The 23,287-nt window shown below is 39.4% G+C and overlaps 1 protein-coding gene across 7 annotated transcripts in view; it reads left to right on the top strand.

Annotated features, from left to right (window-relative positions):
- Positions 1 to 10,705: 10,705 nt before the first annotated feature.
- Positions 10,706 to 23,287, top strand: part of Rp2 (RP2 activator of ARL3 GTPase) — a 36,180-nt gene continuing 23,598 nt past the window's right edge. For all 7 annotated transcript variants that reach the window (XR_007975398.1, XR_007975399.1, XR_007975400.1 and 4 more), the window contains exons 1-2: positions 10,706 to 10,972; positions 22,195 to 22,860. Coding sequence is in view for 4 of the 7 variants with exons in the window: in XM_052170709.1 (XP_052026669.1) it covers positions 10,871 to 10,972; positions 22,195 to 22,860 (768 nt within the window). In the remaining 3 variants the exon portion in view is untranslated. The remainder of the gene's footprint in view (positions 10,973 to 22,194; positions 22,861 to 23,287) is intronic.

The raw sequence follows: 23,287 nt of genomic DNA, 5'->3' as shown, positions 1-23,287 counted from the left end.
TTTGCCCATGTACTATACTTACATGGAGACATTTGGAAGCCAAATGGTATGTGAAAAATACATAGCATGTGTCAATTTAGATCCTGATTCCTCAAGAAATAGTATCTCTAGTACTTTTGGACAGGCCATTTAACAGATTTACTTTATTTGTAGTTTATGTGTATGAGTGTTTTGCCTCCATATATGTATATGGATTGTGTGCATGCCTCGTGCCCAAGTAGACAAAAAGAAGACTTCTGATGTCCTGTAACTGGAGGTAAGGATGGTTCTGAGCTGCCATGTAGGTGCAGGAAACAAAATGCAGGTCTTCTACAAGAAAAGTGTTGTGATCACAAAAAGAGAAAGAGGTGTGAGAACCTGTTCTATGAGTGTGTGGGGGAAGGGGTGCCTCAGCGGGCCCATGCTGAGACATCCCTTCCCCCAGGGACCAGGCACACAGGAAAAAAGGCAGAGAGGAGGAGAGAGTAGAGAAGTAGAGGCCAGACATAACCACGTGGGGGCGGTGAGGGAGAGGGGAAGGGAAAGAGCCCAAGAAGGCAAGAGAGAAGAAGAGAACAAGAGGATAAGAGAGAGGGGAGGGGCAAGAAACCCCTTTTATAGTGGGCCAGTCCTGGCTGTTGCCAGGTAACTGTGGAGAGGGGAATACCTGGCTGTTGCCAGGTAACTGTGGGGTGGAGCTTAGACAGAAGCCTAACAAAAAGTAAGTACTCTTAATGGCTGAGTCATCTTTCTAGCCATAACTACATAACTTGGAACTTTCTTTGTAGATTGTGCTAGTCTCAGACTCATAGAGATCTACCTGTTCCTGCCTCCCAAGTGCTGACTGGGCTTAAAGCTGTGAGGCACCGTGCTTAGTTTGATGGCTCATCTAATGAAATGTAAATGTTAGGGCCCTTTGCTTGCATGAATCGTGAATATACTCTAAGAAAGGTCCTGACTATTTTGTGTTAATCATTTTGTACTATTTTTCTTTAAAAGATGTGATATATATTATAGAAACTTCAGAATCTCTGAATCTTGAATTTCTTCCAGTCTTTGAGTTAGTTATTGTTGATTAGACGCCATTCTCTGTACACAAGAAGCAAGGAATGCCTGATAGAAGTGATTGAGACACTTCCCTCCCTGACACACATGCACCCTGGTCTAAGAATGTGCTGTGCAGCTGGGTGTTGTGGTGGGAAGAAGGGGAAGTGAAAATTGTACCAAAGCCAGCAGAAAAACTCTGGTGGAAGATTTGTGTCTAGGCTAAGCACTGCTATTTATTTGCTTTGTTAGAAACCAAAGGAGAGTGAAGAAGAGTCAACAAACATCACTGTATAAGCCCCAGGTGCTTGAGTCTGCTTAGGTACTGGCTAGCTACATGATGCCAAGTTTTTGGAATTGTTATGACAGATAACTTTTTTAGAGAGTCTGAACTTTCTGTGTAGTCCAGGCTAAACTACACCTCGTGATTCGCCTGACTCAGTCTTCTGAGTGTTAAGATTATGAGCACGTGCCACATCTAACTATTACAATATATATCCTTAACTCAACTTTTGTATTGCGGCATCAGTTATTTTGTCTAATCATTCTTCCCAACACACACTATTTTAAAATTGTTTTTGTTTTTTTAAAGAATTATTTATGTTATGTATAGGAGTACACTGTAGCTGTCTTCGGACACTCCAGAAGAGGGCACTGGATCCCATTACAGATGGTTGTGAGCTACCACGTGGTTGCTGGGATTTGAACCCAGGAGCTCTGGAAGAGCAGTCAGTGCTCTTACCCACTGAGCCACCTCTCCAGACTCTTAAAATTGTTTTCAAGTTACACAAATGTTGATGGGTAACAATCATGTGAATTGGAATCTTCTAGGTGTCAGATGAGAACTTATTTTAATATACATGGGAAGAGGAAACTAGCTGCTCTCTCTTAAAGTAAAATAATAAGGATATTTTTGAGCTCCCACCTCAACCACAGGCCACATCTGCCAGATCCGGTAGCCTGCAGGCAGACCTTCTCCTCTTATCTCTTCCCCAAGCAGAGCCTATTCCTCAGGCGCTGCAAACAGAACAGCAGCTGCATTCCCACCACCACCACCCTCCCCCCTCCGACCTCTCCAGGCTTCCGCCCTAATCTCCTTCCCAGCAGGCAGACCTTCTGACGACACTAGCCCAGCAGGGCAGTAAAACAGACAATACACAGCCATGACACTCTGAAAATCTAGAGAGGAAACAGAAACCAAGGAACAAAACAGCCATCCAATGAAAACAAATTCAGAAATCTGCACCTAGAACTACAATCACCCCAAACCCAGAAGCACAGACACCGGTTAAGAACTCAATCAATAAGAGCCAGGGCAGTATGTCTTCACTGGAGCCAGGGATCTTACCACAGCAGGCCCTGAATATTCCATCATAGCTGAAGCCCAAGAAAAATACTTTAAATTTAACTGTATGAGAATACTACAGATTCTTAAAAAGGAAATGAATAAATCCCTTAAACTCAAAAAAAAAAAAAAAAAACCTCTCAAACAATAAGAGGAAATGAATAAATACCATAAAGAGGGCCAGAAAGACACAAACAGTTGAAGGAAATGAATAAAACTGTTCAAGACTTGAAATGGAAATAAAAAACACAAACTAAGGGGAAATTCTGGGAATGAAAAATCTAGGAATTCAAACAGGAAGTACTCAGGCAAGCTTCACCAACAAATACAAGAGAAGAAAGACAGAATCTTGGGCATTAAGGATAGAAGAAACGGATACATTCTCAAAGAAACTATTAAATCTAAAACATTTCTAACTCAATTTCCTGACATCCAGGAAATCTGGGACATTATGAAAAGAACAAACCTAAGATGAACAGGAATTGAAGAGTCCTAGCACAAAGGCACAGAAAATATTTTCAACAAAATCATAGAAGAAAAATTTCCTTCTTTGGAAGAAGATACCTATAAAGACATACAGAACACCAAATAGATTGGACCAGAAAAGAAAGTCCTTTTTCCACATAATAATCAAAACACTAAACATTCAGGGCAAAGAAAGATTATTAAAAGCTGCAAGGAATAAGACCAAGTAGCATAAGAAGCAGACCTATTAGAATTACACTTGAGTTCTCAATGGAGACTATAAAATCCAGAAGGACCTGGACATTCCAAATGCTAAGAGACTGAAAAATGCCCTGTATCCTATAAAACTTTCAATTATCATGGATGGAGAAAATAAGATATTCCACAATAAAACCAAATTTAAACAATTTTTAATTATACATCCAGTCCTATAGGTTCTAGAAAGAAGACTTCAACCTAAGAAGATTAACTGCATCCATAAAAACAGAGGAAATAAATAATCTCACACCAGCACAATCAAGAGAAGAGAAATGCTTTTAACAATAATTGGAAGTAAAAGAAGATCCAAAAGAACTGTTTGAGAAAGTATAAAAAGAAATGTTGGCTCCAAAAATTGCCTGCATGTGCAAGTTTTGTTTTGAAATGCTCTAATTCACTTCAATATTTTGTATTAATTCGGAGGTGACACCTAAAAGATCTATACATTATAGTACTTACTGCTCTTGTTTAGTCTGTGAGTCACAGTGGGCTTTACGCAGCCAATAGAATGCAGTGGAAGTGAACTGTAGCTTCTGAGGTGATGCAATTCATGGCCTTACTGCATTTGTTTTGGTTTCTTGAACACTCACTGTTGGAGCCTGAGCACCACATATGGAGTCCAACTATGCTGAAGACATGATGAAGAGAATCCCTGAGATTTCATATAGAGGAATTCCTGACCAGCCTTCTGATTATTAGAGCTAGCTAAGCTTAGGCTATAGCTGTACTATGGATCAAAGTTGAGTTGCTGCTGTCAATTCCTGCATAAATGCAGATTCATGAGTAAACTTAGCATTTTAAAGTCATTATGTTTCAGATGGTTCACTGTGCATCAATAGATAACTGAAAAGCTGTTCCTCCTTTTTCCTCTTTTACTTAAAATGAAGTGTATCTCCTCAGATAAGTGCAGAGTAAACAAGGGCATGTCTGATCAACATGGGGAATTTTCTAGCTAACATTGCTAGTGGTATTGATTTATTTATGCTGTAAAAATATGCGGCTTCAAGGCTATCTTCAGAGAAGTAACTATGCCACGTCTATGGTCAAGACATAGGAGAACCAGAACTATCTCTCAAACATGTAGTCAGGCATAAAGAAACAACTCAACATTGTAATACAGACAAATATGGATATAAAACTAAACACGAAAGGAAGCTTTCCATAGAAAGAAATAACAGGAGGGGGGTTTGAGGAGGTGGTATTGGAGGGGATTAAAAAAAGAAATAATAAGAGTGTAAATGGTGGTGTGATGGTCTGTATAGGCTCAGGTTAGGGAGTGGCACTATTAGGAGGTGTGGCCCCCTTGGAGTAGGTGTGTCACTGTGGGCATGGGATTTAAGACCCTCATCCTACTGCCTGGAAGTGAGTCTTCCACTAGCAGCCTTCAGATGAAGATGTAGAACTCTCAGCTCTGCCTGCACTATGCCTGCCTGAATGTTGCTATGCTTCCTGCTTTGATGATAATGGACTAAACCTCTGAACCTGTAAGCTACCTACCCCCAAATAAATGCTGTCCTTATAAGGGTTGCCTTGGTCATAGTGTCTGTTCACAGCAGTAAAACCATAACTAAGACAGAAGTTGGTATCAGAGACTGGGGTATTGCTGTGATAGGCCTGACCTTGCTTTTGTTTAGAGGAATGTGGATTTGGGGACTTTGGATTTGGAAAGCAGTGGAATGCTTTAAATGGGGCTTAATGGGTTATCCTAGTAGGAATATGGAGGAAAGTGATGCTGAGAGTGATTTGAATTGTGCAGGCCTGGCCCAAGAGGTTTCAGAGGAGAAGAATTTCATTATGTGGTGTAAAGACTATTTTTGTGGTATTTTGGTGAAGAATGTGGCTGCTTTTTGCCCTTGTCTGAAGAATCTGCCTGAGGCTAAGGTGAAGAGACTCTGGTTAATTACCTTAACAATGAAGTCTCAGAAACGCCCATCATAGACTTTGTTCATTGGAACATTTTAAATAAGTATAGCAAACTTAAAAAGGAAAAACATAAAATATATGATATTAAAGGGGCACCAGAAGCTGAATCCTGTGTCCAAGGATGTTAAAGGGAATGAAGGGAGTAGTGACTTTGGGGCAATATCCCACCCAGCTAAAAGTTTAGGTCCAGGCATGGTAGTACAAGCCTTTAATCCCAGGATGCAAAGACAGCAGATCTCTGAGTTGAAGGCCAGCCTAGAGAATATTCTAGGTGAAGAAAAACATAAATCCAGGTTTAGTGGACCCCACCTTTAATCCTAGTGCTTAGGAGACAGGTATGCAGATCTCTGAATTCAAAGTCAGTCTACAAAACAAGTTCCAGGGCAGTTAAACTTAGACAGTGAAAGAGTTGGAAAAAGGAAGCTAGTGATAATGTAATAGAACAAGGAAGCCATATTCCAGCCCCAGCAAGCATCAGAACTCAGCAGCTTTGATCACGTGGCTCTGGCTTTAGTCCAGAATAGAAAGGACTACTGGTACAACTGGTGCTAGTTAGGTGGAGCTAAGAAATTAGCAGTGATTAAGAGAGCCCAGCATCACCGAGGTGAAATCTTCTGGGAAGTGTTTTCTGAGGGTACAAAGAAGCTGTGTTCCAGAGATAGCCAAGGTTGTACCTCATGCTGCATCTGGACTTGGTAATGTGTAAGAGTCACCCAGGTGGTACTGGTTTTGAAGACATGAAGGTGTCATGAAGAACAGCTGAGACTACTGTGAGAGGCCATGGAAGGCTGTTGGTGAAAGTGCAGCCTCGGTTGTAGTTGATTATTGCAGAATTTTCCCTGTCCAATCACATTAGGGCAGTGGGAGGCCTGTGATTGGATAGGGAAAAGGGAGGTGGAGCTAAGAGTTGAGGAGAGAGGCCCATCTTAGCTTAGGAGAAGAAAGGAAGATGGCTAATGACATGTACCAGCATGGCATTTTCCAGCTATGATTTCACAAGGTTAGAAATATTGGAACAAAGCTTTTATCATTATCAATTGGCTCTGAAATTATTGTATTGGCATCTTGTAAGTTGTGATATTATGGATACATAAATCTGATTGGTTAATTAAGTCATGATTCTACCAAGTAATTAGGTGTTGAGATGGCTGACCATGGGGTGAGAGGGCATTGCATGGTAGTGAGAGGAACTTGCCCCCCCCCCACCAGAGAGATGGCCTTGTGGGAGACCTGTAGTCCTGCATTGCCGGAAGGTGTGCAGGAGCATAGTCTGGCACCACAGAAAGTTGGCAGTTTCAATTTTTTAAAATTTTCCCACAATAGTTGATGGCCCAGGACTGAAGGGGTCATGCAAAGGAATTGAGGCTTGGCACCATGAAGAGAGCCTATGAGAGGCTATTGATGAAGCCTAGTTGCAGAGGAAAACCCCAGTGTATTGAAGATGCCAGTACCATGGGATGATCACCAAGAACAGCAGCAGCAGTGCAGTGGATCGACCTGAGCTTAGAGTGCTACAGCCCTTTGGAGGAGCCCAGAAGATCATGTGTGGATCCCAGACATTGAAATGAGCAGCTGTAACATTGAAGTTGCTGTGAGGAACCCAAGATATTCAAGATGCCAGAGCCGTGGCTATCTGTTGAAGAAAGGTGCTAACAGGGAGTAGAACCAGCTCAGGAGAAAAAAGTTTTTTCCAGTCAACAAAGATGAAAAAGGACTTGGAGATCTGTCTGAAGACTTCTTTGATGTCAGACATGGCAATGCAGAGTTTGGAGTTTGCCCAGCTGGTTTCCTGTCTTGCTTTGGGAATTATAGTTAAGTGATTAGATGAATCTCAGAAGAGACTTTGAACTTTGGACTTTTAATATTTTTTTAAATATTTATTTATTATACATAAGTACACTGTCGCTGTCTTCAGACACACCAGAAGAGGGCATCAGATCTCATTACGGATGGTTGTGAGCCACCATGTAGTTGCTGGGATTTGAACTCAAAGACCTTCGGAAGAGCAGTCAGTGCTCTTAACCACTGAGCCATCTCTCCAGCCCTTTTTTTTTTTTTAAGATTTATTTATTTATTATATGTAAGTACACAGTAGCTGTCTTCAGACACCCCAGAGGAGGACATCAGGTCTCATTACGGATGGTTGTTAGCCACCATGTGTTTGCTGGGATTTGAACTCAGGACCTTTGGAAGATCAGTCAGTTCTCTTAACCATAAGCCATCCACCCCTACCCCACCCCCGCTTTTAACATTTTTGAGACTGCTATAGACTATGGGGACTTTGGAAGTTGGAGTAAATGTATTTTGCATTATGCTATGTTTAGGTATGCCCCCATAGACTTATATGTTTGAATAAGGCTATGGGGGGGCCAGGGAGTGGAATGTGGTGGTTTGTATATGCTTGGCCCAGGGAGTGGCACTATTAGGAAGTGTGGCCCTGTTGGAATAGGTGTGTCACTGTGGGTGTGGGTTTTAAGACCCTAATCCTAGATGCCTGAAAGTGAGTCTTCCACTAGCAGCCTTCAGATGAAGATGTAGAACTCTCAGCTATGCCAGCCTAGATGCTGCCATGCTCCTACCTTGATGATAATGAACCGAACCTATGAACCTGTAATCCTGCCCCCTAATAAATGTTGTCCTTATAAGAGTTGCCTAGGTCATGGTGTCTGTTCACAGAAGTAAAACCCTAACTAAGACAGGTGGGAAGTCTCTATCTAAGTAAGAGTAATTGAACTTATGCCTGTGCCAAGTATATACTTTTGTAGGACTTGTTCACCAACTACTTTTATAATATGGAACTCATTCCTGCCATTGTAGCAATTAGAACATGTGTGCACATCTGTTTATAGACTATCATCTCCCTTCAGAGTCTGAGTTAATATATAAGGCGCTCATTATACATTCTGTACTCTGGGACAGAAGAGCCAGGACTCAAGGTAGAATGGCAGTTGGCAACAGTGTAAATGCTGATTAGTAGTTAAGTACAGAGCTGGCTTGCAAAAAATATTATGGGAATTCATGGTGGGAGGAACTAAAGAGAAACATAGAGAAGGCAGAGAGAGACAGACATGGGCCTGTCTTGGGAGGCAGAGGCAGGAGACTCCGTTTAATGCCTGTCTGGGTTAATGGGCAACTTAACCAGACCCTGTCTCAAAATTTAAAGTATTCTAAAGGCACAGGGAGGTATTGGAGATTTATGGTGATAGAGTACTTGCCTAGCTTGTATAACATGTGCAAGGTTCAATCCCTAGCACTTCTGAAGAAAAAAGAGCAAGAGAGCAAAACAGATCACTAATCTTATCTTTGTGTATTAGCTTTCTAATCCTGGTTTTTCTTGGGCGAGTGGGGACTATATAGAAAGGAAGATACAGGGTCTCCAGTAGCCCAGGCTAGTCTTGAACTCCCTCCTGCTTCCAACTCTCAAATGCTGAGAATATATTGCCACACCCAGCTACAATTTGTATGATTTCAATTTAATTTTATTTTAATTTGATTTGGGATTAGAGTTGAGATGAGAATTAACTGAGTGCCTTCATTTTTATTTTAGGATCTCTAAAAAAATAATTATAAGTTTATCTAGGTTTTGTTTCAGGTTTGAGTTTCTCAAGAGTACATGTTTCAAAGCAATGAGTTAGAACTGGAGCAATGGCTCAGTGGTTAAGAGTACTGACTGCTCTTCTAAAGGTCCTGAGTTCAAATCCCAGCAACCACATGATGGCTTACAACCATGTGTAATAGGATACAATGCTCTCTTCTTGTGTGTCTGAAGACAGTGACAGTGTACACATATACATAAATAAAATAAATGTTTTTTAAAAGGTGTGCTCGAAGCAATGAGCTTTAGAAATTATTTCTCTAAAATTAGTTTTATTGAGTTGTGTCTTCATGAAGAACATGATCCATGAGGGACAGAGTCCTGTAGGCATCAGAAGGCCGAATCACTACTTCTTTATCGAAGACAAATTTGAGAGGCACAAGATCAATATAAGAAAAAGCTACAGGATCTGGATTTTTTTCTAGTTACTGCTCAGTTCCTCTCATTGTGGCCATAGATTCATCCCTGGATCTTGGCTTCTTATTCTGCACTCTGCAGTGATCAAAGTTTTGCTTTGATATATTCTATGACTATTCTATGACTATAAACTAGCAGCAAGGCTCTAATACACAACTACCCTCAGATAGAATTTTGATCTGACTGAAGAAAAAGGGTGTAATGGACAGCTTTTATTGTCCATAAGACCTGGAACTTAACTTTCTGATCATTTATAATTCTTAAGCACTGTACCTTTCTTCCTGGTTGTGCAAAAAGGACAGGAAGTGAAAGGAGGAACAATCATAATGCCCAAATTAAGTCAGAGGCTCTTTTAGAATCCACATTAAATTCAATAGGTATGGTCAAGTAAAAAGTTAAACAAATTTGAAACTACTAGTCTGCATTTGGTGTCTTATTATGATGTTTTAATACTGTAACTCAGAGAAATCAACTTATCTATATTTTTTGGTTTGGTTTGGTTGGTTTTTTGAGACAGGGTTTCTCTGTGTAGCCCTGACTGTCCTGGAACTCACTGTAGACCAGGCTGGCCTCGAACTCAGAAATCCGCCTCCCTCTGTCTCCCAAATTCTGGGATTAAAGGCGTGTGCCACCACCGCCTGGCTCAACTTATCTATTATGAAAGCAATACATGTGTACTGTACTCAAACTCCACCCAAATCCAATAAATGTTAATGATTGTGTATATTTTTATATCTTCATGCAAACTTTGTACCATTTTCTTTGAACAGACCTGGTTGTTTATATGACAGGGTTTATATCCTCTATTAGACTTTGCACTGCTTGAGTTCTTCTGTAGCAAGTTCACATGCCTTCCTTACCTCTGCAGTTGGGTTACTGTCTTTTGGAAGAGATTGGAGAAAGGTTGTATGTGCTTCTGTCATTAGATGCATCGGCTGAGAGATTCAAAGGTACATGCTTTTTTATGATATCCATTTGCTCTCGGATTCACTGTTCTAGTAAGGAGACAATACTCAGTTATCCTAGATACTTGTCCAATTTTGGAGCAATATGTGGAAACTTTTACACATACCTCAACGGATTGGAGAGATGGCCCAGTGTTTAAGATCACTTGCTCCTCTTGCAGAGGATCCGGGTTCGGTCCCTAGCACTCTCTTGATGGCTTAGAACTATCAGTAACCACATTTGAGCCCTCTCCTGACCTCCACAGACACCAGACTGGGACAATTTGACCAGGAGCTTGTAGGCTTCCTAGAAGGGTACTGAAGGGGAGGAGTGAAGGACACACATTTGTTTTACAAAATCAGCAAGGCTTTTCCCTTACAATTTATGTCATCATAAAACAAATCTACTACTCTGCATGGCATCCCTTCCAGAGCTTAAAATGTGGAAACGTTCAAAATTTGAGCACCAGGTGGGGAAAAGGTCTAATCAAACAGCAGCTAGCCCAGCCTAGTTCACTAGAAGGGAGGAGCTGGGGGCGGAGTAGGACCGACCTTGGGCGGGGCCCTCTGTGCACCTGAGCTGGCCAGCCCTGCCACTGACGTAGCATTGGTGAATGAGTCCTTTAGCCTGAGCTCATAGGAGCGGAGCAGCTTGTGAAGCTTTGATTGGCTCAGAGGCTGCTGCCTGCTTATTGGTTGCCATAGGTCGTCACGGCGACCAAAGGGGGGGGGGGTAGAAGGGTGTTGGGCCTGGCGGGAGTGCTGAGGGTTGCAGGCGGCTGGGCTGCTCTCCTGGGCGGTGTCCCAGGAGCTGTTGGCCGAGTCGCCCTGGGTTCCCACCACCCTCTGAGAGGTGTCTGAGCGAGTGGAGTCCACTAACAAGAATCTTAGGCCGGCACCATGGGCTGCTGCTTCGCTAAGAGGCGGAAGAGTCAAAAGGAGTCTCGGGCTGAGCGAGAGGAGGAGCAGCCCAAGCTGTACAGCTGGGACCAGCGGGAGAAGGTGATGTTTTGGGGATCTCCTGCTTTGCGCCCTCCTTGACTGCCCTTTGCAGCAGATGAGAGTCGGCCGCTTGGCGGGTGGCCCACAACTGGCTTTCACTGGAATGCACAGGCAGCTTAAGTCGCAGGACTTTGGGGGTGGGATGTGAAGGGCCCAAAGGAGGCATAGAGTTGGTGGTCAGCCTAACTAGACTCCCAGGGCCTCTCTGTAGGCTCTGCACCCTGACTCCTGATCCTAGAAAGGACTCCAGGGAGGGAAAGAGCCTGGAAGGTGCTGAATCTCCAATCAGCTCATTTCACCAGCAGTGGCCAAAGGTTTGGTCCAGTGGTCAAATTACACACACAAAACTGAGTCTCATCTTTTCTGCGCCTTGTATTCCCAAGCTGTTACTCTTTTGTTTGCCCTCCTCTGCAAATCGCTTTTGGTCCCTCTTGGTGACTGTTTCATGTCTACTTTTATTCTCCTCTTCCATTTATGAGAAAAGAATAATGAAAATTGAGGCAGTCTTGGAATGTATTGTGTAAGATTGAAAGTACCCAACACAAACCAGGAAGTAGCTTATTATTGCTGCTTTATATGAATGAAAACGCCTTACTTTTATTTTATGTGTGTGTGTGTGTCAAAAAGTTTGAAAAAGTCTCCTAATCTTGCACAAAACTCACTTAGGCATACATTTCACAATGGTTCCTCTTTCTACATAGTTCATTTCTGCTTACTATAGTTGTTTAGTAAAACACTTAATAGACATCAATTATTTTGGTTTCTAAAACAAAATAAGAGAGCTTGTTTTTTTTTTTTTAAATGGATGTTATGGACAGTTAATACTTTTGGCCAAAGTGAGTCTTGTTTGATATAAGAAATCATCCTGCATCCTTGTTTGGTATAACAAATGATCCTGCATCATTTCAGATCCCCAGCAGGATTTAGGCATTCATATAAACGACATTCTCAAAATGTTGGCTTTTAACAAATGGGGGATGATGATGGAGTGAATTCTCAGGCTCAGCTTTTTGCTTTGATTCTGAAACCCTTCTTAGGCCATGTGGCCTTTTGTCCCTCTTATATAGCAGTATTTTGTCATGTAGGAAAGTGGTGTATTTTCTGTTTTAAAAGAAGATTGTACCCATCAAAGTTATTTGGTGGGTAGAGTTTGAAATATTCATCTTCAACAGCCTTGGGATTTCTAATAATGCTGTTTAAAATTTTTTCTCCCCAGCGCTGGGTATTGAACCGTGCTAAGCAAGCATTCTACCACTGAGTGGCATCCTTAGCTAAACAATGCTCTTTAAACTTGAACTTCCTGCTTCGAAGAGAGTTTTTGTTTGTTTTGTTTTGTTTGAAAGTCTTAGGCTAAAAGTAAAAGTGTGCTTTTCTTTTCCGAGGTCTTGGTTGGCTGTGCTTCACTGTTCCATAATAATTGTCTTTCTGCTAAGTCCTACTTACAAAGTTCTGTTTAATTGTGATCTTCTGGTCTTGTTATTATATTATGTTATTTTTGCAACAGGATCATTTTGGTTATATTTTGAGACAAGGTCTCATGTAATTCTGCATAGCCCTGAATATCTGTCTGATCCCCCTGCTTCTACCTCCTAATTGCTGGAATTGTAAGCATGGATCACCAGCTTATGTTAGAGACAATGTTTTGATATGTACTTCTGGCTAGCCTGTTACACATATAGCTCAGGCTGGCCTTGGATTTCTGGCAATCCACCTGCCTGGGCATACTGAGTACTGAGATAATGGGCTTGTGCTACCACACCCTGACAGTTGGACTCTTTCATATTAATGTGTTCCATGATTTCTTTTTCTTGTGCCCTTTATCTAAGTAAAAATACTGAAAAATAGCATAGTGGATGCTAACATCTAAGTCTCCACTCCTACCATGTGAGCTGCATTAAACTTTCTGGTGTAAATAGGAACATTAAATTTTTTTCAATTATAGTTTTTACATATTTTTATTCAAAAAAGGGGTCAGCATTGAAGCCATATACACACAAACAGCAAAAATAGACACAGTAGGTTGTATTTATACATATTTACATATATAGACATATGTGTAATAATAATAAAGGAACCCTTTTTGAGAGTATTACTAGGTACTATAGTTGTAGAGATGTAAGAGCTGTTATTGGAAATGTAAAATAAGCTCATACTTCTATATATATTATATATTATAACTAGATATATAACTATATTCTATATAATACAGAGTATACATAGTATGCCACAATATAATATTATTATATATTATGCATATATTATAATTATATATTATATACATATAATAAAAGTTAAAACCTCTTTTGTGGTGCTGGGAATAGAACACAGAATGCTAAGCAGGCAATCTACCACTGATCTATATACCCCTAGCCCTCCAGTGGTACTTTTACTGAGCCTGGTCTTGCTATCTCTTGAAACTTTTGGTTTTATTTTTTCACTACAAGGACTTGAATGTAAAAACACAGCCTACAGAAATAACTGAGATACATTGTATCTGTAGCAACAGAAATGGTTTGGCGTAGGTTTTCATAATATCATGGAGTCTAAGTCTGTGTGGTTTAAAGTCAGAGCAAGCAATTAGTCAACCTGTAAGAGTTGTTTTTTTTTTTTTTTTTTTTAATGAGTTGCCTGTAGTTTCCTTACTATTGGAAAAGTGGTGTTTAAAGTTTCCTTAGGTTGTATAATCAGAGTTGATGGGTACCCCATGGGTTTTGGATTTTGCGTCGGGTAATTGGGTCAGCCTTAAGGGACTGAAGCAAGGAGAAATTGTCTCAATTAGAAAGAATGTTTGAGGACTAAGTGGTGTCATGGCAACTTACATATTACAGTCAACAGTGGAAGGAATTCATTTTCCATTGCTGCTGACTTTGAAAAAGAAAAAAAAACTACACTGACGAGAAATATTTTGGATTCCAAGATCTCTGTTTAAATCATTTGGAAAGAAATGCCTTTTCTTATTATTTTTATGCTGTATTTAATCGTTAAGCAAATTATTCAATGTATATGTATTCAAACACCAAGGAAGAGCCAAAAATTATTATTCTTGCCCTCTAAGACCTTACTTGCCCTTTGGAGTGATAAAGGAAAATACTGATGCAAAAATGAGGTGAGAATGAGTAGCACAGAAAGGGAGTTTTCAGTTCCACTTACTCATGGTAATACTCCTCAATAATAGAAGAATAGTTCCTCTGCCTGGGCAAAGTGGTGCACACCTATAATGCTAGCAACTTGGAAGGCTTGGTGCTTCTGAGTTCAGGACCAGCCTCCTGAGTTTCAGGCTGCCCTGTGTAAGCATGGTCATTGTGAGAATGAGATCTTGACTCCTTAAAAGGAAAAAAAAGTTTTCCAAATGATAGTCTAAGTATGAAAATTGTGATTTGAGTATGAAGAACACACTTGTATCTGCTACATTTGTCTCATGATTATTCGAAATAGTACTTATTAAACCAGAGCGGCAGACCAGAAATTCAACTGTCTGTTGTTCAACTTTGGGTAAGCTAGCCAATTTGTGCATTTTAAACTTCTTAGTTATAAAGTTGGCTAGTCCTAAAGAGTTCTGCACAATTTATCAAGGCCATGAAGAAGAGACATTAGATAGTAATTGTCATATCCAGAGACATTTCAAGCACAACTTATAGGAGAATATAATTCCAAGAATTGTTCATCAATAGAAGGATGGTTTTATGGGGAACTGATGTCTATGTAGTACCTTCAAAGGTTTGATATGTGACCTGTTAGAAAGAAGTATCTGTGGTAGATTGAGAGCTAGATGCTATTTTCATCATCTTCTAAGTCTGAGAGATAATTTAGTTGTGATTGACATGAACTAAACCATCCCCAAATTTAATACCTTAAAACACTGGCAAATACTGTTTTTGTTTAGGATTCTGCCCTTTGACTCCAGTTAAGTAGGGTTGACTCTTTGTGGCATCAACTGTGGCATCCTTAGTAGGGATTCCAGGATCACCTTCAGGATGGCTTAACCCCAAAGGTGACTGTCAGATTGATACAGGCATTCAGTTGGGAGCTCAACTGGGGCTTAAGGCCAAGCACTCTGCATGTATATTCCGAGCTTCAAGGTCCAAGGGCCACTGACTTCATTGAGTCTAATTGATGTTACATCTTTTCCCCCAAATAACTATTTCTAATTTCAATATTTTATTACAAATATATTTAAGTTTTTTATTTTATAATTGTGTATGTATGTAAATATCTAAGTATGGGTTTGTACACGTTAGAGCAGTGCCTATAGAAAGCTGAAACAGGTATCAGATCCTCTGGAGCTGAAGTTTCCTGAAGTTATGAGCCATCTGACATGAGTGCTGAGAACTCAGGTCCTCTGCAAGCACAGTATGTGCTCTTACTGTCTGAGCCATCTCTCTAACCCTTCATTAGATGTCTTTTATTAGATATATTTTAAGAGAAAACCTTTAATGCATACCTTAAAGCTTAAATAATCATATCTGCTATGAGCTGCTTTTTAAAAATACTTTTTATTTTTACAAACTGGATTTCCATTAATGTGTACAGATTCCATTAGTATATGTCAGGATATCATTACTGAAGTTAACTACAGAAATTAAATTTAATGAAAATTTTGCTTGCTGCCTAGTAAAGAATTAAGATGTTCACTGTTGTTTTATGTTAGTGAATAGTACTAATACTGAATAATATAATAATACTAATACTGACTAATAATACTACTAATAGTAGTACTAATACCAAATAATAATAATAACTAATAATAATAATAGTGAATAGTATGTTAAATAGTACAGTTGGATACTAATATCACATTAGCTCCAACTCCTGCTAATATGGCAAGTTTGAGGCCAGCATGGGCTAGAGGTAATACATATAGATATAAACTATGTACATTTCATCAAGGCTCTTGTGTTAAAGTATTTTAGACTACAGCCTATCTATGCTTGTAATTTTAGACATTTTAAGAACTAGTAACTTTTACAAAATTATTCTAAACTTGAAATTAGTTATTAAGTTTTGATTTGAAGAACTTTTAGGAATTTCTGAGAAAATATAGTAACATATATCCTTCATTTCTCCTTTGAATAGTGTTGACAATCCAAATAATTTTATACTGTAAAGCGAGCTATAGAATCTTTAGCTACAGGATTAATTTATCCTCATAAGCCAGTAAAAAAGGAATGTCTAGGAAAAAACTAAGAATAGTAGATTACATTGACTTCCTCAGGATTGGAAGTTGTTATGGGTATTAGTCAAAAATTATTGAAGGCCTAACTAAGTCCCCCATGGTTATATTTGAGGTTAGGGCCACTAGAGAAAGAAATAAGCTTACATAATGTTCATAAGTGTAGAGTTCTAATCCTACAGGATTGGTGACTTCAGAAGATTTCATCAAATGTAAATAAAAAATATATCGAATAAAAAAAAACAATAAAAAAAAGAAGATTTCATCAGAAAGTAAGCACAGTCATGTCCCTCAACCCCACGTGGAAGTGCTGGTGAATACAGAGATGAAGGGCTTGTTTAGTTGTAGCCAACTAAGCCAGGCCACCTTAACAAAATGCCATATTCCAGATGGCTTACACAGCAAATTTTCAGCATTCTAGAGCCCAAGACTCAGAAGACCAAGATGTTAGCACATTCGTTGTCTAGTGCCTGTCTTCTTGGCTTTAGATAGCTGTCCTTTTGCTGTGTCCATTTAGGACTTTACCTCTATGCGTTCACTGGCTCTAGCACTCTCTTTTTCCCATATCTTACAAGGTCAGTATTCCCATTATAAAGGCTTTTAATTATTTCCCAAAGGCTCCACTTCCAAATATCCCCATATTGAAGGCTAGGACTTCAAAGTAGAAATTTGGGGAGACCAGTTGGAGATACAGCTCAGTGGTAGATCACTTACCTAGCATACATGAGGCCCAGGGTTCAATCCCCAATAACATTAAAAATGGAGGAGACATGAATATTAAATCCACAGCACATTCGAGCCTATTAAAATAGCAGCTCAGTGATTTAGCAATAGATTTTATGTCGGTATTTGCAACAAGAAGTCTTAACTCCTAGTAATTATTTGTGTGTGTGTGTGTGTGTGTGTGTGTGTGTGTGTGTGTTAATTTGTTTGAGTGTGGGCCCACACATGCCTGGCTCCTCTTGCCCATTCAGCTTTTTAGAAATCAGCCAACTCCTGATTGGAGGAAGCATCCCATTGACCTGATTGGAAGGGTCTTTTCTCTTCACCTATTCACCATTGCTCTACTTCCCTCCACTGTAATTAATGTGTCAATGCCAAAAGATAAGCGAAACATGATCAGAGAGTACTTTTGTCCTTCCTAAAATTTAATGCAGAATGGACTTAAGCCTCCCTTTTATGTTCTTTCTCACTTTAAGGCCTGGAACTAGAACAGGCTCCCACTATCCTGCACCATAACTATATTCCCATGACCTGGTACTGGCTTTTTGCAGAGGAAAGCAGCCTCAGCCTCCCTTTACTTGGGGTATTGGAGAGAAGAGACTACATAAAGGAAAGAAAGACCTACAATAGTTATTAGAAGTGGTGCCTCTGTCTGATATAATTCTTTTATTTTCCTAACCAGAAGTTGGTCAACTTGAAGAGTGACCTAACTAAATGTCCTTAAGTGCTAGTTTGTTCCCGTTTTTTCAGTGTTGGGAATTGAACTCTGGCCTTTGATACACTAGACAAGTGCTCTTACTGGGCTAGTGTATGAAAGCTCTACTCTTCTGTTCTTGATCAGCATCAGAATCTCAGTTCATTGGAGATGGAGTGAAGAGTAGGATGTGGAGAAGCCTCAAATTCTCCTCAAGACAGTGTGTACTGGGTGTTTTTCTTGATTCCTAGCATATGGTGACTCACAACCATCCATAACTCTAGTTCCAAGGAGATCCGATATACTCTCCTAGCCTCCATAGGCACATATATGCAGGCAAAACACCTATACACATAACAAAAAAGGTATTTCATTATCAGATTTAATTACTATCCATATAATTCCTGTATAACCCACATCATCTGAGTTGTACTCTGGGGTAACCAGGATTCATTGATTAAAATGACTATATAGTTGCTTATATTCTGTTTTTTTTTAGAAGTTTACTGATTTTGTAAATTTTATGTGTATGTATGTGCACAATGTGCATACAAGTAGCCACAGAAGAAGGGTATCAGAAGTCTTGGAACTGGAGTTACAGGCGTTTGTGAGGGGTCTGATGTGGATGCTGGGAACTAAACCCAGGTCGTCTGCAAGACCAGTAAGTGCTCCTGACTACTAAGCCATCTCTCAGCACCTACGACTCTGCTTTAAACCTGTTTATAATCATATCCTTGTTTTCAGTCATTATATTGTATTGTTTTTTAATCATTCTTGACAGTCTGTCTATTAAAATTTGGTTTGCCCTTCCTTGTTGATGTTCTCTTATATTTAATCTTTAAATTATTAATTACTTATGTGATTTTAACTTCTCTTATGGATTATTTTAGCATTTTAATTGTAAATATAGTTAACATTCCATGGCAGTTTCTAGTGTTTGTAAATTATCTACTATTTTAAAATTTCTGAGCCTTTTTTTTTCAGGGTAGTCTCTAAACTTGAGATTATTCTGCATCCACCTTCTAAGTGTTTTTTTTTTTGGGGGGGGGGTGTTTCCGAGACAGGGTTTCTCTGTGTAGTCCTGGCTGTCCTGGAACTCACTCTGTAGACCAGGCTGGCCTCAAACTCAGAAATCCACCTGCCTCTGCCTCCCGAGTGCTGGGATTACAGGAGTGCGCCACCACGCCCGGCTCCTAAGTGCTAGTATTATAGGTGTGTGTCACTGCACCTAGCTTTAATTTTTAAGAGAAAATTTAGATGTGTTTATTTTATATATGCATGCGTTTTGCTTACATGTATATCTGTATGCCACATGCATTCTTGGTACCCAAGGAGGGCAATGGATTCCCTGGAACTGGAGTTATAGACAGCAGTGACTTGATATGTGGATGCTGGGAATCATACCTGGGTCTTCTGCAGGAGCAACAAGCACCCTTAACTACTACTGAGCTATTTCTCCAATCCCCCAATATTATTTATAGTTTTTTTCAGTCTGTGTTTATGGACAAGTAATTCTGCTCTTGATAGATGCATAACATAAGCTTACTTGTTGTGAGTTCAGGTTTTCTTTATTTCTAGTTTTATCTGTTTTTTTTTGTATACACACACATATGAATGTGCATGTACATGTGTGTGGGCACACATGTACATGTATGTACTTTTGGAAGTCAGAGAACATCCTCAGGTGTCATTCCTTAGGCATCACACACACACACACACACACACACACACTCACTCACTCACCATCTTTTGAGACAAGCAAGTGCCCTGGGATTCTCCACATATCCTAGGCAGTGGGCCAGTGAGCTACAAGGCTCTGCCTGCCATGGACTCTGCAGTGCTGTTGTGGTGATAGGTGTATTCCACCATATCCAACTTTTTATATAACTGCTGGAGATTGAACCCTATATTAGAATTATCTTTTTAATTTTTCTAAGGCTCTTTTGTTTGGGTTTTGTTTGTTTGAGGTAAGGTCTTGCTATTTAACAAAGGCTGGACCTAAGCTGGAGGTTTTCCTGCAACAGCCTGTTTATTTGATGTGCATGTGTTTTATCAACTATGCCATCTCCCCAATCCTGTAGTTTTAATTTGGGTTTTTTGTTTGTTTGTTTTTACCTATAAGTAATTGAGAGAAGTAGTGTTAGAAAATATTCCTGATTATTTAGTTTCATTCCAGTATCTCTAGAAATACCAGGCCCCTTTCTATTTTCTTCCTGATGACTGAAAAAATTTACCTTGTTCAATATGTTACCTTTGTCTGATACTGTCTTGCTTTCCCAATCTTTCCAGTAAACTCCAACATTTTTCATTCTCACTTTGTACAGTAAGTCTTGGATTGTCCTCTATGTTTCCTGTCTCTGGATTTCTCAAATATTCTCAGCACCTCTTACCACATGGTCAGGTTGTTTAAATGGTTTATTTGGGTATATGTTACTTCCTTTTTAGTGCCTAAAATAGTGTCTGGTTCATTTTGGGTATTCAAGTGTTGATTGGCTGACTAAAGATCCCGAAAGGTAGGCTGACTTTCAAGATCATGTTGCTTATAGGTGACAAAATTGAGGCTAGAAAAAAGACAGCTCATTGTCTTATGCTATAGACCAGTGCTTGTCCTAGGACATTATATAAAACTAGATAAATATAATATTGTGTATGATGGAAGTCACTTTAAGGTAGTTTATCAATAATTAACATACTTATATGTTACTTTGTATATAGACAAATGTATGTACTGTATCTATAGAAATCTGTTTCTAGTACATATTTATATTCATAAGCAGTTAAAAGAGTTTCAATAGATTGATAATACATTTTCAGCTGTTTTTAAACTGTCAGAATTGCCTTTTTAAATCTCTCTTTCTCTCTCTGTGTCTCTGTGTGTGTGGGGGGGGGTCTGTGGGGGTGTGTGAGTGTGTGTTGGAGATATATGCTGATGATGAGACTCAAAGCCTCAGCCATGCTAAAAACACTCCATCACTGAGTTTTCTGACTATATTTTGATAGCATAGTTAAAATAAAAAAGTGAAATTCTAGATACTATTATTTAAAAGATTATATAAGGCATAGTTTATAATATCTAATAGGATGGCAAAATTTGAAAAGTTACACTGGATGAATAGTTCAGTCCATGTCTGATTAAAATTTGTAGATGTAAGTACCAACATATCAAGGCTTTTGTGTCTTTAGATTCTTCCATTGTCTGTGGTGTATGAAAAAATCTCAGGATTTAGAAACTTAGACCCAAATATCATTTTGTAGTAGGGTAATGAAATATATTCAATTTAAGATTTTTATAGAATAATTTTTTCTTTTTTATTACTTATTTATTTTCATTTCAGATGTTATCCCCCTTCCCAGTTTCCCCTCCACAACCTCCAATCCCTCCCTGTCTCCTGCCTCTATGAGGGTACTCCTCCACCTGTCCCAAATAGAAGTTTTAAAAATTGAAGTACAAGGAAAAGCAAATCATCAGAAAACTGAAATAGTCTATAGGTATATTTTTAATGTTTAATTTTCAGTTCCCAGGATGGACTCAAGGCCATGTACATTCTAAGCATACATTGTAGTTCTGAGCTATAGCCTAGCCTAAATGAGTATGTCCTGATTAGGATCGATACAGAGGATAGAAGCTTTCATTTCCTAGCATTGTTTTCTGCAGTTGTATCTGAAACAGATTCTTGTTCTGTAGCCCTTGCTGAACTTGAATGCCTACCTCCTCGTAATCTTCTTGCCTCAGCTTCCCAAGTGCAGGGACTGCAGGTGTGCACCCCATGCCTGCCTTACATATCTACTTCCATTAGAATGAATATTTGTTTTAAAAAATATATTCTTTTTTTTTTCTTCTTTGAGACAGGGTTTCTCTGTGTAGCCCTGGCTCTCCTGGAACTCACTCTGTAGACCAGGCTGGCCTCGAACTCAGAAATCTACCTGCCTCTGCCTCCCAAGTGCTGGGATTACAGGCGTGCGCCACCACCGCCTGGCTAAAAAAAATATATTCTTGATCTTGTCTTTCATATTAATTTTGTGGTTATACTGATTCCAAATAGGCTGAAAGACTATTGATAGTAGCAGTGACCATACATCACCTGGGTTAACTAACAGGAAGACCCAAATCATAATGTCACATGGCCTTCCCTTTAGGTTTGCAAACCCAAGAATGAAATTTGATAACAGAAAGAGTGGATGCATTTCTTAGGGTGTAGTTATATATTAAACAAGGTCAGAAACTTTAGATTATTTAAAATTGGTAAGTTCACCCGTCTTGTAAGCTTAGAACTGTTATCACACTTAGAAAATGGAAAAATAAAAGCCATAAAAGATAAAGTTATCTAACAGGCTTTGTGTATATGTATGACTATTCCCAATTGCCTCAAAAAAGCACACTTCCAGTTGAAATGGTTCAAATGGGATGGATCCAAGCAATACATATAACACTGGGTGAAAGTGTCTTTGAACTTTGGTTTCTTTCCCGATTTCCTCCCTCATTCTTTTACTGAAAACAAACAAAAAGCTTCCTATTCAATGAGCCTGAGGAACTTAACTTTTACCAATAACAAACTGTACGTGGCATGCCATAGGTACTTACTTAGTTTTGCTGAATGTTAACAATACTCAAGGTAATGTGTTTTGTTTCTGCAGGTTGATCCAAAAGATTACATGTTTAGTGGACTGAAGGATGAAACAGTAGGTCGCTTACCTGGAAAAGTGGCAGGACAACCATTTGTCATTCAAGACTGTGAGAACTGTAACATCTATATTTTTGATCACTCAGCTACTATTACCATTGATGACTGCACTAACTGTGTAATTTTTTTGGGACCAGTGAAAGGCAGTGTGTTTTTCCGAAATTGTAGAGATTGCAAGTGCACATTGGCTTGCCAACAATTTCGTGTAAGGGACTGTAGAAAGTTGGAAGTCTTTTTGTGCTGTGCTACTCAACCCATTATTGAATCTTCCACAAACATCAAGTTTGGCTGTTTTCAATGGTACTACCCTGAATTAGCAGCCCAATTCAAAGATGCAGGCCTCAGTATCTTCAATAACATATGGAGTCATGTTCATGATTTTACACCCGTGTCAGGAGAGCTCAACTGGAGCCTTCTTCCAGAAAATGCCGTGGTTCAAGACTATGTTCCTTTACCAGCAACTGAAGAATTCAAAGCTGTGCGAATTTCCACAGAAGCCAATAGAAGCATTGTTCCTGTATCCCGGGGTCAGAGACAGAAGTACAGTGATGAATCATGTCTAGTGGTATTATTTGCCGATGATTATACAACTGCAAATGCCAGGAAACTAATTGATGAGGTAAGGAGAAAGAGAAGAGAAATAGACATAGTTAGGACCACGCTGCTTTGGAGACTTTCTAGGTATTTTGTTGTTGTTGTTTTCAGACTTATTATTGGAAATGCTGGCAGCCTTCAAGTTAGTTCCCCCAACTCCACAGGCTTGCTTTAGAAGCAGATCACTTGGGCCTCAAAATCCTTTCTCAAGAAAACTTTTCTTCTTAGTTCAAATCAGGAAGCATTCATTAGCACCAATTATATTTGGGTCATGCAGTTACCACAGTTCATTCATTAGATGACCCATATTTGTTTCCCACATCTTTGCTTACATACTTTATAATTAGTTGCAACTTAGAAATAATTGAACCTGTCGATGCTGGAAATGAAGGCATACAGATTCTATTCTCTGCCTCAAGAACTGTCAGTCCTCATCATAAACAATTTCTACG

The sequence above is a fragment of the Apodemus sylvaticus genome, chromosome X (assembly GCF_947179515.1).
Source record: "Apodemus sylvaticus chromosome X, mApoSyl1.1, whole genome shotgun sequence".
Lineage (NCBI taxonomy): Eukaryota > Metazoa > Chordata > Mammalia > Rodentia > Muridae > Apodemus > Apodemus sylvaticus.
The sequence above is the reverse complement of the archived record's forward strand: the minus strand, read 5'-3'. Positions and strand labels throughout refer to the sequence as shown.